Source organism: Centroberyx gerrardi, chromosome 20 (genome assembly GCF_048128805.1).
Source record: "Centroberyx gerrardi isolate f3 chromosome 20, fCenGer3.hap1.cur.20231027, whole genome shotgun sequence".
NCBI lineage: Eukaryota > Metazoa > Chordata > Actinopteri > Beryciformes > Berycidae > Centroberyx > Centroberyx gerrardi.
In genome coordinates this window covers 17,982,538-17,994,994 of record NC_136016.1, presented here as the reverse complement: position 1 = coordinate 17,994,994, position 12,457 = coordinate 17,982,538, and the positions used below count along the sequence as shown (strand labels likewise).

Below are 12,457 nucleotides of genomic sequence, written 5' to 3'. Positions count from 1 at the left end.
ACTTACCCAACGTGCATGAACATGTAGCTGAAGAAGCGCCACACTTGCGCCCGGTGGCCAGGGTGGTAGACGAGGGGACTCTTCATGAAGTCAGGCTGGTAGGTCTGCAGAACCCACTTGTTCAGCATGATGCCATAGCACATGAACACGATGATCTGCGGCGAGAGAGAAACGACACAAAACGGGAGTCGGTTCTTGCTGACATCACCATCACACGCTCTCACTGCAGATTGCCGTTACAAAAAGTGAAGAGATTGCCCCGCCAAAACAAAAAATTGTTGTGGTTTATGAAAGACAGACACATGATGTTTTCTTTCTTTGTATGCCTCAGTTGTTGACTATTGGACTGCTGGAGACAATTATTGCATGCAGAAAAAGACACATCTGGTCCAATTCCATTAGCTTCTTTTCATAGATAAATGAATCATTGTCTGTATGAATTAAAACGAACGTGAACATTCATTATCATATCCCCATTGTCATTACAGGCCATTCAGTGCCATTTGGAAGTATTTTAACAGCACTTGGCTTTCGTCAGAATTATGATGAATTCAGGGGAAATGATGAGGCTTTGTTGAGCAGCAGTAGGTTATATTTACTGTCTAATCCCCAGCCATTCAACTCTTGTCTGCGCAGGCTGCTGTGCTTAGTGGTTTTCTTTTCTCCAAATGAACATAATTGGCCAATTAATGCCACTGTTGTGGCCAGAGCGCTTACTGACCTGGTTTCCAAGTTTCAAATCAGTGGCGGAAAAAACCCCTGCCTGCAGGCTGACTGGAAGTTTCAGCTTGGAGGAATGGCATAAAATGCAGCCACTAAGCCCCAGACTCCCAAATGGGTTACCAGCTCATATCAAGCTAAGCTAAAAGCGTGTGATCAAAGACCACAAATGTTTTCAGTGTGTCAGAGGCAAAAGACTGAGCCAACAGAATAGGCTAAAGTCATTTACCAGCACATATGAGGCTCAGCTAAATGTTTGTGATTAGAGGTTACATTTTTTTTTTAGGAATATCTGAACCAACAGGCTGAGTTAGAGGAATAGACTATACACTACACAAGATTTGTCTAATGATCTACTGAACCTACACCCGCATCTCAGTCTCACCTGGACGATGGTGATGATGGCCATGAAGACAGGCGGGGGACACAGGCGGTTCTGGTGGAAGTACCAGCGCCGGTCTGTCTCGCAGGGCAGGATCTCATAGGCCACATAGCGCACGAAGCGCTTGTACACGCCCAGCCCCGTCTCGTCCAGCAGGATCTCCCTCTGCAGCGTGCGGCGGCCATTGGCGATGGCCCGTCGGAAACTGCTGGAGCGCTTGCTGCTCATCTGAGGAGAGGCAGAAAAACAGGAGATTCGTGAGATAAATGTGGAACACTCCTTTGAATTGGTCCAAATGGCCTTCTTCGTCTAAACAGTGTAAAGAAAAAAATTAAAGGCCATTAAAAATGGCCTTTCAAAACGCCAAACCGTCATTAAAAATAGTCTTTCTAAAGAACGTTATGAAATCAGCCTGTTGAAAGCAACAAGGACTGAGATGTAGACACGCTAGGCTTTCAAACTACTTGCCCTCTCTCCCAGTTTCAAGAAGGGAGAGAGAAAACAAAGTGTTCTGTTTTCAAAGTGGCAAATATTTAGTCACTGCATTGATTTCATTCAATCAAAACACCAGAGTTTAGAGTTTATTCACTTGCACTTGCAATCAAAATGAGAAAACACAGACAGAACGGAGAAAAATTAACAGATTGCATAGGTGAGACAAATTAAAGCAGTTTGGTTCATCAGACAGGTCTTAAGTGTTAATTTGAAATTGTTGATGTGAAGTTACAGTGGGTCGTCTGGAATCTGAGAGGGTGCAGGTTATTAGTGTTAGTATTAGTGTTATATGCATGAACTTGTGCACTCAACTGAAAGTATACTTTACAGGGCAGGGGAAGGGATTATAGCTGATGTATGTACAGTATTTCTAAACAAAAATACATGTTTGGCACATATTTATATTGAAGAAGGACAGAATATTTGTCTAATTATTGGCCTATGGGTGTGTGCATCATTGGTGGGGGATGACATTTACTTCTTTTGCTGATGATACCAAGACACTTTTTCCATTTTATTTCAGAATAGATGAATTTTCCAGCTGAAAGATTGATCAATCATGACTCCAAGGAATGTGGTTGATGAAACCTGGCTATTTTCATTTTTTCCCATGGAAAGACGGGCGTTCGTTCGCAGAATTCGTTTTTTGCAACGTCACGTCTTTTTTTGGAATGATCCTGTTTCCAGTCAGTTTGAGATCATATATCTGTCAGCGGCTTGAGAATTCAAGGACACACACCTTATTTACCAGAGATGAGCAGATCTCATCATGGCCTGCTGCTGAATTTCTCATCTTACCAATTATATCCATGACTTCCTCCTCAGTAAGTGGATCAAAGCTCAGTAAAGAAGGATAGCTTCTTTTCATATAATCTAAAGGCGAGTCATCAGTGTGACTAATTGCCCCAGACGGGGACGAGCCAACATTCATAAAGTACTGAGTTCACAAGCGTTACCATGACGGTTTATATAAGTTTTACTTTTATCATTAAGTGGTAAGCGAAAAGGTTGAGAATCCGTTTTTCTTGTTTCAGGAACAGACTGATAACATGTTTATGATAACATAACATGTTTTCATGTTGTTCTGATATTGTTAATGAACCTTTTAGTGAAGTAATTTTTTTGTTATTCTTAGTAAATGGGTGTATTTAGGTAAACTGGCTGGTTGTTAATACATTACCTGTATATTTGTACTTGCATTCACATGTGATGAACCAAGGTTTCAGGTATCCATTCATTTCTTTTTGCATGCACTGGCTAAAGGGAATCATTTATAAATAACAGACAACCATATGTAGCTACAAATGACTTATATGATAATTCTACATCACTGATTTTGTAAACTGTTTCTCATGTGGGATCATCTCATGTGCATCTTAAAACGATTCAGATTTCTCTTGTTTAACACTTTGCACTTTGACGATCTCTACATTCCCATCGGTTTGATCCAGAGACAAAATATAAAGGAAAACATCTGAAATGTCAATGTACAGAATGTCAGTCTTGAAAACATTACGCAGACATTTGGTAAAAATATCCTATAATACTATAATAGTCAATTAGAGCAGCAATTGAAACCGGTTTTCTGATTAATGTAGAAATGATTAAGTACTTAGATTTCAAGAAATCTGCTTTGAGTCTCAGTTTTGATTAGCCTGACATTAAAATCACCCAAAACAAAACACACTCTACTTTCTTTTTCCCTATCTAAGCAAAGCTCCTATTAAAAGTATTAACATCACATCCATGTGGCGAGTATAAACAACCAATTATCACTTTTTCTGCCACCAAAGGGAGAGCAGGGAGAGAGATTGATCACCATCAATAGCTAAATTCTCAGTAAACCGAAATCTTTATTACTGAGAATTTCACACTCCAACACCAATTAATGACTTCCTGCAATAATGAACAGTATTACTGTTAGGCGTATCCTAAAGACAATTTGACTCAATTAAGCAAATTCCTGATAGAACTGCAGCTGCATATTCATGATTGATTAGGAAATTAAGTATTGTAAAAGATGCTCTTGATTTTAACAAGACTACAAATGTTAAGGTGAAAGACGACAGGATTAATTGCGGCTCAGACATCGAAACAAATAGGTTATTGAAGTGATTTTGCCTTTAAAGAGCACATTTTTGAGTGGAACTATTCCATGAAGCGTGTGCGCGTGTGTGTGTGTGTGTGTGTGTGTGTGTGTGTGTGTAGGGGGAGATGGGTGACAGTCTCATGTTATCACAGACTCCAGGTTTGCTTAGTGAGCAGAGGCACTGCAGCAGCCTGCAGGCTAGCGTGACCCACTATATTAAACACAATTGATACTTTCTTTAATAGAAGCTTAGGATGAAAAGTACCTTGACGCCATTATTTTGACAGCTGAGGCAAAGAGCTGTCAGGATAACAGCACAGAGAATTCAAGCGTCAGACTTCGCACCAAAAATATTGATGTCTGACCAGCTTCTCACAACGGGGATCCTTCACAGTCAATATCTGTGTTTTCTTTACAGACAGCGAGAATGCATGGCTCAGAAGCAACATTCACTTAATAAGGCGATGCCAGATGCCTGATGTCTCCAGTGCAGCTAAAACAATATAGCTGCAACTAGGACAAATGGCTGACTAAGCAATTATCTGTACATCAAACCGTGTCTTATGATGTGATATGACACCGCATGAAAATGAGTTTCACAGAAAAAAGATGGGTGAGGGAAGGGAAAGAGGACAGCAGCTGCTACTGTTCAAACCTTATGTATGGGTATCTCATAATCCGAGATGTTGCACAGACAATATGGCAGCTAACAAAACTGCAGGTCAGACGGTCCCCATGGGCAGTGGGGCCCTCCAGTTAAAGCACACCAGCCGTAATTCATTAGCTGGGTGCCGCTGTGTGCAGACTCATTACATGCGGACACTGCAGGGGGCATAGTGAGGGAAACTGTGGGTCAATATCTATAAAGGCTAATGAACAAAACAAACAGGGTGACAGCGAAAGTAAATAAATGAGCAAATGATGAAGAACTAATGAGCAAATTGTTCCACAAATGGAGGAACTGTCTTTGTCTTTTGAAGAAATTGTTCTGGAAACACAGAAATAGTGCTGCGCTGTTGTGGTGTTGCTGAAGTTAGCAGAGCAAGATGCTGTAACTACCATAACTATGGGTAATTATGACACTGGTGTTTGAACAATGCGGGTGTGAGGGCCTGTGGCACAGTGATAACCAGAACGAAGCTGAGCTGGGCTGCTGGCTCTCCCATGGATGGAAGGATGCATATTTAGTATGGAAATCAGGCCTAGAAAATGCAATTACACTATACTTGAGGCTGGGAGGGAAAGCAGAAGGAGAGGAGTGGAGGGACATTAGAAGGGAGAGAGGGGAAATTAAGGAGGGAAAATGAGATGCCTGCCTGAGTGAGCTCACTTCACAAACTCTGGAGGCCACCAATGGACTGCGAAGGTGAGACATCCCCCCTTCCTCTTTTTGAATATCTTCATCACAGTGTGCTGTTGAATTGACAGTCAAAAGGTGGAAGTGTGTGTTTGTGGAAAGAGGAGGTGGAGGAGAGTGGATAAGAGGTGAAAAAACACAACAGAGTTTTTTCCTCCTCTGCGGGCTTTCTTCTCTAAACGACGACTGTGTTCCTGAATTTGTTTTATCTGTGTTTGCTCACTGGAAACACCTGCTGCCTCTCCACCTTGCACTGTGTGCTTTCCCATTCGAATTCCCTCTCTGAGATTTGCGCTCCTGAACGTTCCCCGGAGACACCGTTAGACACAGTTGTCAGTCCGCTCTGCCTCCTCTGACACGCGGGACTGCTCCCTCTAAAGTGAGCATTAGCAGCCTTTGAAGTGGGGACGGGAGAGTGAAGGGAGGCAGACAATAAGGCACATATAAGCAGCCGAACTTGAGAAGACACACTGAGATGAGCTGTGAAGCAGGGTGCGCTGAGAATCGCATCACATCGCGAAACATGTCGGGGGGGAAAACCTCTGACTTGGGCATCGGTAACTGAGGAAGTCCCCTGACGAGGCAACGTCTGCCAGGGAATAATTGATGCTGAGGCTAAGAGCACAAAGAGCTAAAGATAGAATTCCCCTTTAGGGACAGCTGAACGGGCCAAACTGACAGCAGTGTGTGTGTGTGTGTGTGTGTGTGTGTGTCTCCAACAGCAAGGGTCCATTCTCCTCTTCTTGGAAGCTGCGTGTAGCCTTACTGTACATGCTGCTCTCAGCTCTAGTCAATGTCCTTGATGGCTTAATTAGCCTTACCACATGGTCAATACCTTACAACTCAATACTAATTAGTAATAACAGTGAAAAAATTTGGTTCAAAGGCCATTCAGGCGTCAGCACTACAGATACAAACCTTACTTTGGATTATTCTGATTTTGCTTTATTAACTCCTCAGCTGTTTGAGAGGTGATCTCTCACTCACTCTTTCCTCCCTGACACACACACACACACACACACTCTCCAACAACCCTGCAGGCATGACTTCAGAGAGGCCTTGTCATTTATTCATAATGATAATGTGTTTATCGTTACTAAACTGTGCCAATTAACGAAGCTTAGTTAGTGATTCGCCACCACTTCGTTAACAGTATCAGTACAGCATTTATTCAATCAGAAGACCAAAGTCTCTCTCTATCTCTCTCTCACACACACACACACACACACATACACACGCACTCTTATAGCAGAATCCAAATCACTGCGGATCTCAGCCCTGCGTTTGCTGATTCTACCCTGACCCACATTCTCAGGTTCTTTTCTGCCCAAATCCTTTTAAAATGAGAGTCCACCTTTTTCCCTCAGCAGCCCATGGCCACCACCCTCCCTCATGGTTTAATCATCGTGGTCTAAAACCCGAAAAACCTTCACTCCAGGACACTTAGGCAAAGTGCACCAGTTTTAGCCAGCAAACCATTTACAATGGGGAATGCTTTGACTGGACGTTCTGTGGTTGCGTGTGTGTCAGTATGCAACAGTGTATGCATGTGTGATGTGATGCTGATAGGTCAATCTGTATCCTTGGAGATGAATGCACTGTGGGTACTAACACAACTAAAAAGACACCACTTGAAATCTTTAAAACACAAATAATGCCTGTGTGCAGCCACTAAATATCATAAACATCCGGACAGTGGACACATAATACTATCATGGCCATAGGTGTCCTGCAGTCCTTTAACTAGGGCCTTAATCCCCAAAATTTAGCACAAAAATTGGGCACAAAGCAGCACTCTTAAAATCCTCCAACCGGAACAAAGAGAATCCCCACTATAATCTCTAAAATACATCCTCCCCCCCCCCCATATAATTAACCATGGCAGCCATCTTGGATCTCCGACGAACATTAGCCAAATTACCACCCGGAGGAAAACAATGACACACTTCTTCAATTACACAGTTGGTACATGATAGCATCAGAGCGCTCTCTTTAAAGAAATCGATACGTGCAATTACACACGTAGAAACACACCGGCTCCTTAGGCGGCAACGCGGCCCGGTTTTACCCTCTGCTCGCAGATACACACCAGTCTATCACAGACAGCGTATCATTCCCCCCAGAGCTCCTGCCATGTGTGAACTGTCTCGAAGTCAGTCTCCTGCACTGAGACAATGTCTGTGTGTAATTGTGTGGAAATGTGTCACTGGATGTAAAGTCTTGCAGCAGCAGCAGCGTGATGTGTGAGATTTTCGTGCGGAAAGTACTCTCTCTACTGTGGGTTAGTTGTACGATATGGAGCTATACTCCTTGTGAGTGTATGTGTGTGAGTGAGTGCATTAACCAGCGCTCGTGTGCGTGTGTGTGTGTGTGTGTTTGTGTATATGCGTGTGTGCGCTTCCCCAAGAGAGGCTTTAGAGGAGCGTTACTTATTCACCCCTCAGGCTGAACTGATGGAGTTCTCTGGCTAGGATCAGCCTGCATGAATAACATGAAAGATGTCAAAAACAGTTCCACATACACACACATCCCATAGAATCTGTTGCCTAATGGTGCGATTCAAACACATTTATGCCCACTCAGGTCGAGAGAGGCATCGTGGACCAACGGCTCTAAAACTCACTGAGAGAGAGTGTAGGACAACAAACCAGAGAAATGCTGCACACACTCGTTAAAGAAACAAATAAGTTGGACTCACAATGCCCTGGGGGCTGAAAGAGTTTTACAGGGCATGGACCTATACTATACACACACATAAACACACTGACACACACACACACACACACCCTGGATACTGCATACTAGTCCAGAAGCCAGACCCCAAATCAAGACAGACGCCATACTGTGGACACTGGCGATAATATAATGGCAGCGCTGCACTTTCCAAGTCAAAATATCAGTGTCATCTGTCACATACTGACTATGCAGTCATACCTCTAAATCAGCCGGCGAAAGAGAGAGAAAGAGAGAGATCCTGACGGAGGAAGGGGCGGCAGTCGATAAGAAAATGGGATAGAGAGAAGAAGCGCAAGGTAGTACGGGAGGGAGAGAGAGAGAGAAAGAAAGATGGGTTCGATGAAGAGCAGAGAATAGGGAAATGATGTGACCAAGAGAGAGTGAAGAGAGGGGATTACTGGGAGAGACAGAAGTGAAAACAAGAAAAGCGAGAGAGAGAGCTGGAGAAAGAAAGGAGAGGAAGGGAGAGGAAGGCCCGGGGGACTCGCTGATGACCTGGTTGAAAATGTCATCCTATATGCGACATGTTCCCCGTGGCGGCCCGCTGCGCAACCCAGAGAGACGGAGAACCTGCGCTCGCAAACCGAGCACGCATCACATGCTCCGCGGCAGGAGACCAGATTCACATCAACATCTGAATATCATCTGAATTAGTCAGCAAATTTGTACCGGCAGCGCTCATGTGTATGAATGAGAGTCTGTCTGTGTTTCTGTGCACATGGGGAATGTGAGTGTGTGTGTGTGTGTGTGTGTGTGTGTGTGTATGTATGAGTGCAAGAGAGCAAGAGAGCGAGAGAGAGGTGTGGGGTGGGGTGGGGTGGGTGTCTGCAATAGTCTTTGATCAAACGTCTGCATATAGTTAATATATGCAAATTGCATGCATGTATAGAAAGCTGTGTGTGTCTCTGTGTGTGTCTGTGTCTGTGCGTGTGTCTGTGTGTGTGTGTGTGCGTGTGTGTATGGGCATGTGAGTGTGCATTCACACGTGTCAGACAAATCTTTAAAATCAGACTTGGGGGTCGATATCTCTGTGAGGTTGGGCGTTCTCAAATTGCCTTAGATTACTGCCTGCTACTACCAATGCTGGGCTAATCGAAGGCAATTTGCATTTGGCTGATGGGCAATGTTAAAAGTGTCTCCCTGATGCCGTCGGAGGCGAGGCACGTTTTTTTTCCCCCGCACCTAACATATGCTCACAAGGAGTTCGGAATCAGAGACAAGGAAATGAGATCTGAGGGTTCAAAGGGGGGGAGGTTCAAAATAAGAGGGGGTGATATTATTTGGCTTGAGAAAGTGAGGGGTGAAGATGAGGATGCAGTAAAATGAAAACACCACTTCAAGGATGGCGGAGGAGGAGAGTGGTAGAGCTCCAAAAAAGGAGGGATAATATAAAGGAGAGGCAGCACTGTGGGAACAGCACCTCGCCAGCGCTTTCTCTTTAGTGGCAGAGACCTCAGGATTTGGACCGGCTTCAAATTGAGTGGCCTTCATTACAAACCACGGGTAGCACAACACAGGAAGAGAGAGAGAGTGAGAGAGAGAGACAGAGCCTGAGAAGAAATGAGCTTAAGGAAGTGAAAATATGCCAGGAATTGCATCGCGTTGAATTAATCACGGTGCTTACACCCGTATGCTGCTAGGAGCGGAGGCAGGCGCTCATCTACGGTCTTGGGGAGAATCAGCCCTTCTCATATAAGGCTCTACATGAATTTATAATGGGAACGCAATTGTAAACACAGATAGGTGAAGAAGCAATGAATGAATAAAAATTGAAGGACGTGACCTCACTTTCAAAGCACAGGCAAAGGACAAAAACAGCAGAATAGGGTATATAGCAGTATACAGATTATTCTCACGTCTCTCTCGGTATACAGAATATACTCTTGTACAGTATCGGCCTTATTGCCATTGGAACATATAGGATGGCTTTATCAAAGTAGACCCAACTCCCCTCAGTGTTATTCCACCCTAAACTATTACTACAACTTGCATTTATTATATATGCAGTAGCATATATAATGTCTCCACGATGAAATATGATTGTATGTGTATCTGTGCATGTGTGTATGTGTCCAGAATATGTCCAGTAGCAGCTGTGATAATCAAAATTCGTTGTTCTGATATTGTGCCTGTCAGCTTGGTGTGGGTGTTTGCTAGTACATGGTTTGCGAGGTTAAGTGTGTGGATTTACTGATAGATTTAACTGGAAAGATTGATCCCGCTTTTGCAGACTAAAAGACTTCAATGGTCGAGTCAATTTTGCCATCGTGAAGCTCGCTGGCTCGGTGTGCAAGAGACAGAGTCAATTCCCTAACCTTTCAGAAATCAAACAAAGGTGTGTGTGTGTGTGTGTGTATACATTCGGGTCTATGCTTCAAGACATGAAATGCCTTACGTGACTGTCAGTGCATGTGTTTGTGCATGTTTCTGCTATGTGTGTGCTTGTCTGCAAGTGTGTGTGCTGTAGGCCACTGGATGTGTGTGTGTGTCTGTACCGGTTTCCACTCACCAGCTCGATGAGCTCCTGGTAGCACACCTGCCCGTCCTCGTTGCTCTGGACAAGGGCGAACAGCATGTCCAGTTTGGATGGGTCCAGCTGCAGCTCATGGTGCTCCACCAAACTGGTGAAGTTCTCCACTGCGATGAAACCGGTGTTCTCTGGGTCCAGCTGGGAAAACACAACAGTCCGCTCTCAGAACAGTGGGACGAGAACGGCATAATAACGGTCCTAATCATGGTGTCGTTTCTCCATTGCATCTTTGTGAAACACACTGTTTTACAAGACTCTTTTTTTTCCTGAAGTACACGGCGAACAATAGGCTGCACTGCAGTGATGAGGAATGGTGTCAGTGTGTCCCGTGGGGGAATGCGTCAGTAATCAACTAGGTTCATAGACAGCTGAGAAGTCAACAACAGGAGACACAATAGACACACACGAGGACAATGGAGAGCTCAGTCAAAGACACCGGGATTAATTAAGCAATGTTGCCACCATGATGCAGATGAACAAATTAGACCTGCCTTAAGAAACAGCACCATTCGACCTCATTAAAGGAGCAGGTCTGTCGAAGAAACAGCGGGGTCATTGTTATTGCTGGAGCTGAGAGAAGATGAGCTGACACGTCTTTCTAATAGTATACGGTGACCTGCAGTTTCCCTGCAGTCAGTTGGAGCAAAAAAAAAACCCTCAACACTAAATTAGGTTGATTTTTTAGTCTTCGTGTCTGAGTGGATGCTTCATTTGACTGTGTGAGTCCGTTCCCAGCCACATTTGCAGCTCCCAATCAGTGTGGTTTTCATTAATCACCACTCACTCACTGAGACCCACAGCCCCATGGGTTATTACTGCTGATGCCTGCATGCCACTGCTGCTCCTCATAATTGATTTAAGCGGGGGAGTGTCATAAAAAAGCCTGAGTGTAGCGTCTAAAATAGTACCCGGTTAAAATGGACCGTAAAATATAGGGTGCGTATCTATGTGTGGTTTATGTAATGTGTGTTTTTTGGGGGGCAGTTTCGCATACTTATTACTTCATTTTCGTCCCTTGCTTTTTTTCACCTAAATGCAGTTCAATTTCTTTCCAATGGAGCGTTAATTTCTCATGCCAGCTCTCTTTAGTGCATCTGACTGTGTTTGTGAGAGTGTGCCTAAGGACAATCTGGAGCAGTACAAAGAGACCACATGGGAAGAGCCCTTGCCGCCTCTCCTTTTACTGTTTCCTGAATGCTAACACAGCCTCATTAGGTTTTGGATAGTAAACCAACAGCCTCTTGTTGCCCCGGGGGGGGGAGAATGGGCTTTCAGATGTTGCGTCAGTCTGGAGTCAGTCGCGCTGGATCATCTTTGCCCGTGTCATGAGTCCACGAGATGAATCCGTTGTAGGCCGCCTCAGTCTGGACCCGGGCTGTTCTGACACGGTGACACAAAGGCGTTTCGCTGGCTGCACGAGGAGAGCGGCATTAAACTACGCCACGCAGTGTCGGTCTCTACAGCAGGAGGCTCACAGCTTAAAGCTCTGCTGCTCAACTACGGAATGAGGAAGATCAATCAGAAAATCCGTTTGGTGTGCGACTGTGTGTGTGTGTGTGTGTATGTGCGTGCATGCGTGTCTCTCTCTTTGCAGGATGTTTATGTGTGCTGTGGTTTCCTTCTCCCCTATACTGTTCTCAGAGGTGTTTACGGCTGTTTAATTGAACACAAGCATCCCTTTAATTCCATTTAATCTACTTCTCCCACTGCCTTGATCACTTATTATCTATTTATTAACCTGGGACAGTGTTCTAGAGGTAAGAACTAATGGATTTGTTTCGATGATGCTTCACTCAAGTTGAATGTATGCTTCCCTACTGCTGGTATGTATAGTGAATAGTTTTTCCTACTTCATGATACTTTTACACTACTATTCTATGTCACAAGGCTCTCAGCAGCATGGAAGGTTACTCAAAGCCAAGGTTAATCAAACATGACTGTATGGTTTTACATGAATACACAACCATTGTTGTCTCTAAGGCATTCACTGGGTTGGAGAAGCGAACACACTGCAAACACTCTTCATATTACGTACATTTTTATTACGTACAAGTGAGGAGTGTTCACACATCAAGGGCAAAATCCATACAATACTTGAGTGTGCGGTTTGGCGACTGTCCCTACTCATATTCTCGCGCCATTAGATAC

General features: G+C 44.2%; 2 protein-coding genes across 4 annotated transcripts in view; one reads left to right on the top strand and one right to left on the bottom strand.

Moving 5' to 3' along the window:
* c20h8orf33 (chromosome 20 C8orf33 homolog) overlaps window positions 1-12,457 on the top strand; it is a 205,115-nt gene that overhangs the window by 45,148 nt on the left and 147,510 nt on the right. The gene's annotated exons all lie outside the window — the stretch shown is intronic.
* rhbdl1 (rhomboid, veinlet-like 1 (Drosophila)) overlaps window positions 1-12,457 on the bottom strand; it is a 35,677-nt gene that overhangs the window by 17,910 nt on the left and 5,310 nt on the right. Inside the window, exons 2-4 of one of the 3 annotated variants that reach the window (XM_071926758.2) lie at window positions 10,289-10,468; window positions 1,106-1,330; window positions 7-155 (exon numbers count right to left, since the gene is read on the bottom strand). In XM_071926758.2, coding sequence (XP_071782859.1) covers window positions 7-155; window positions 1,106-1,330; window positions 10,289-10,468 — 554 coding nt within the window. The remainder of the gene's footprint in view (window positions 1-6; window positions 156-1,105; window positions 1,331-10,288; window positions 10,469-12,457) is intronic. The other 2 variants (XM_071926759.2, XM_071926760.2) reach the window with 2 other exon arrangements.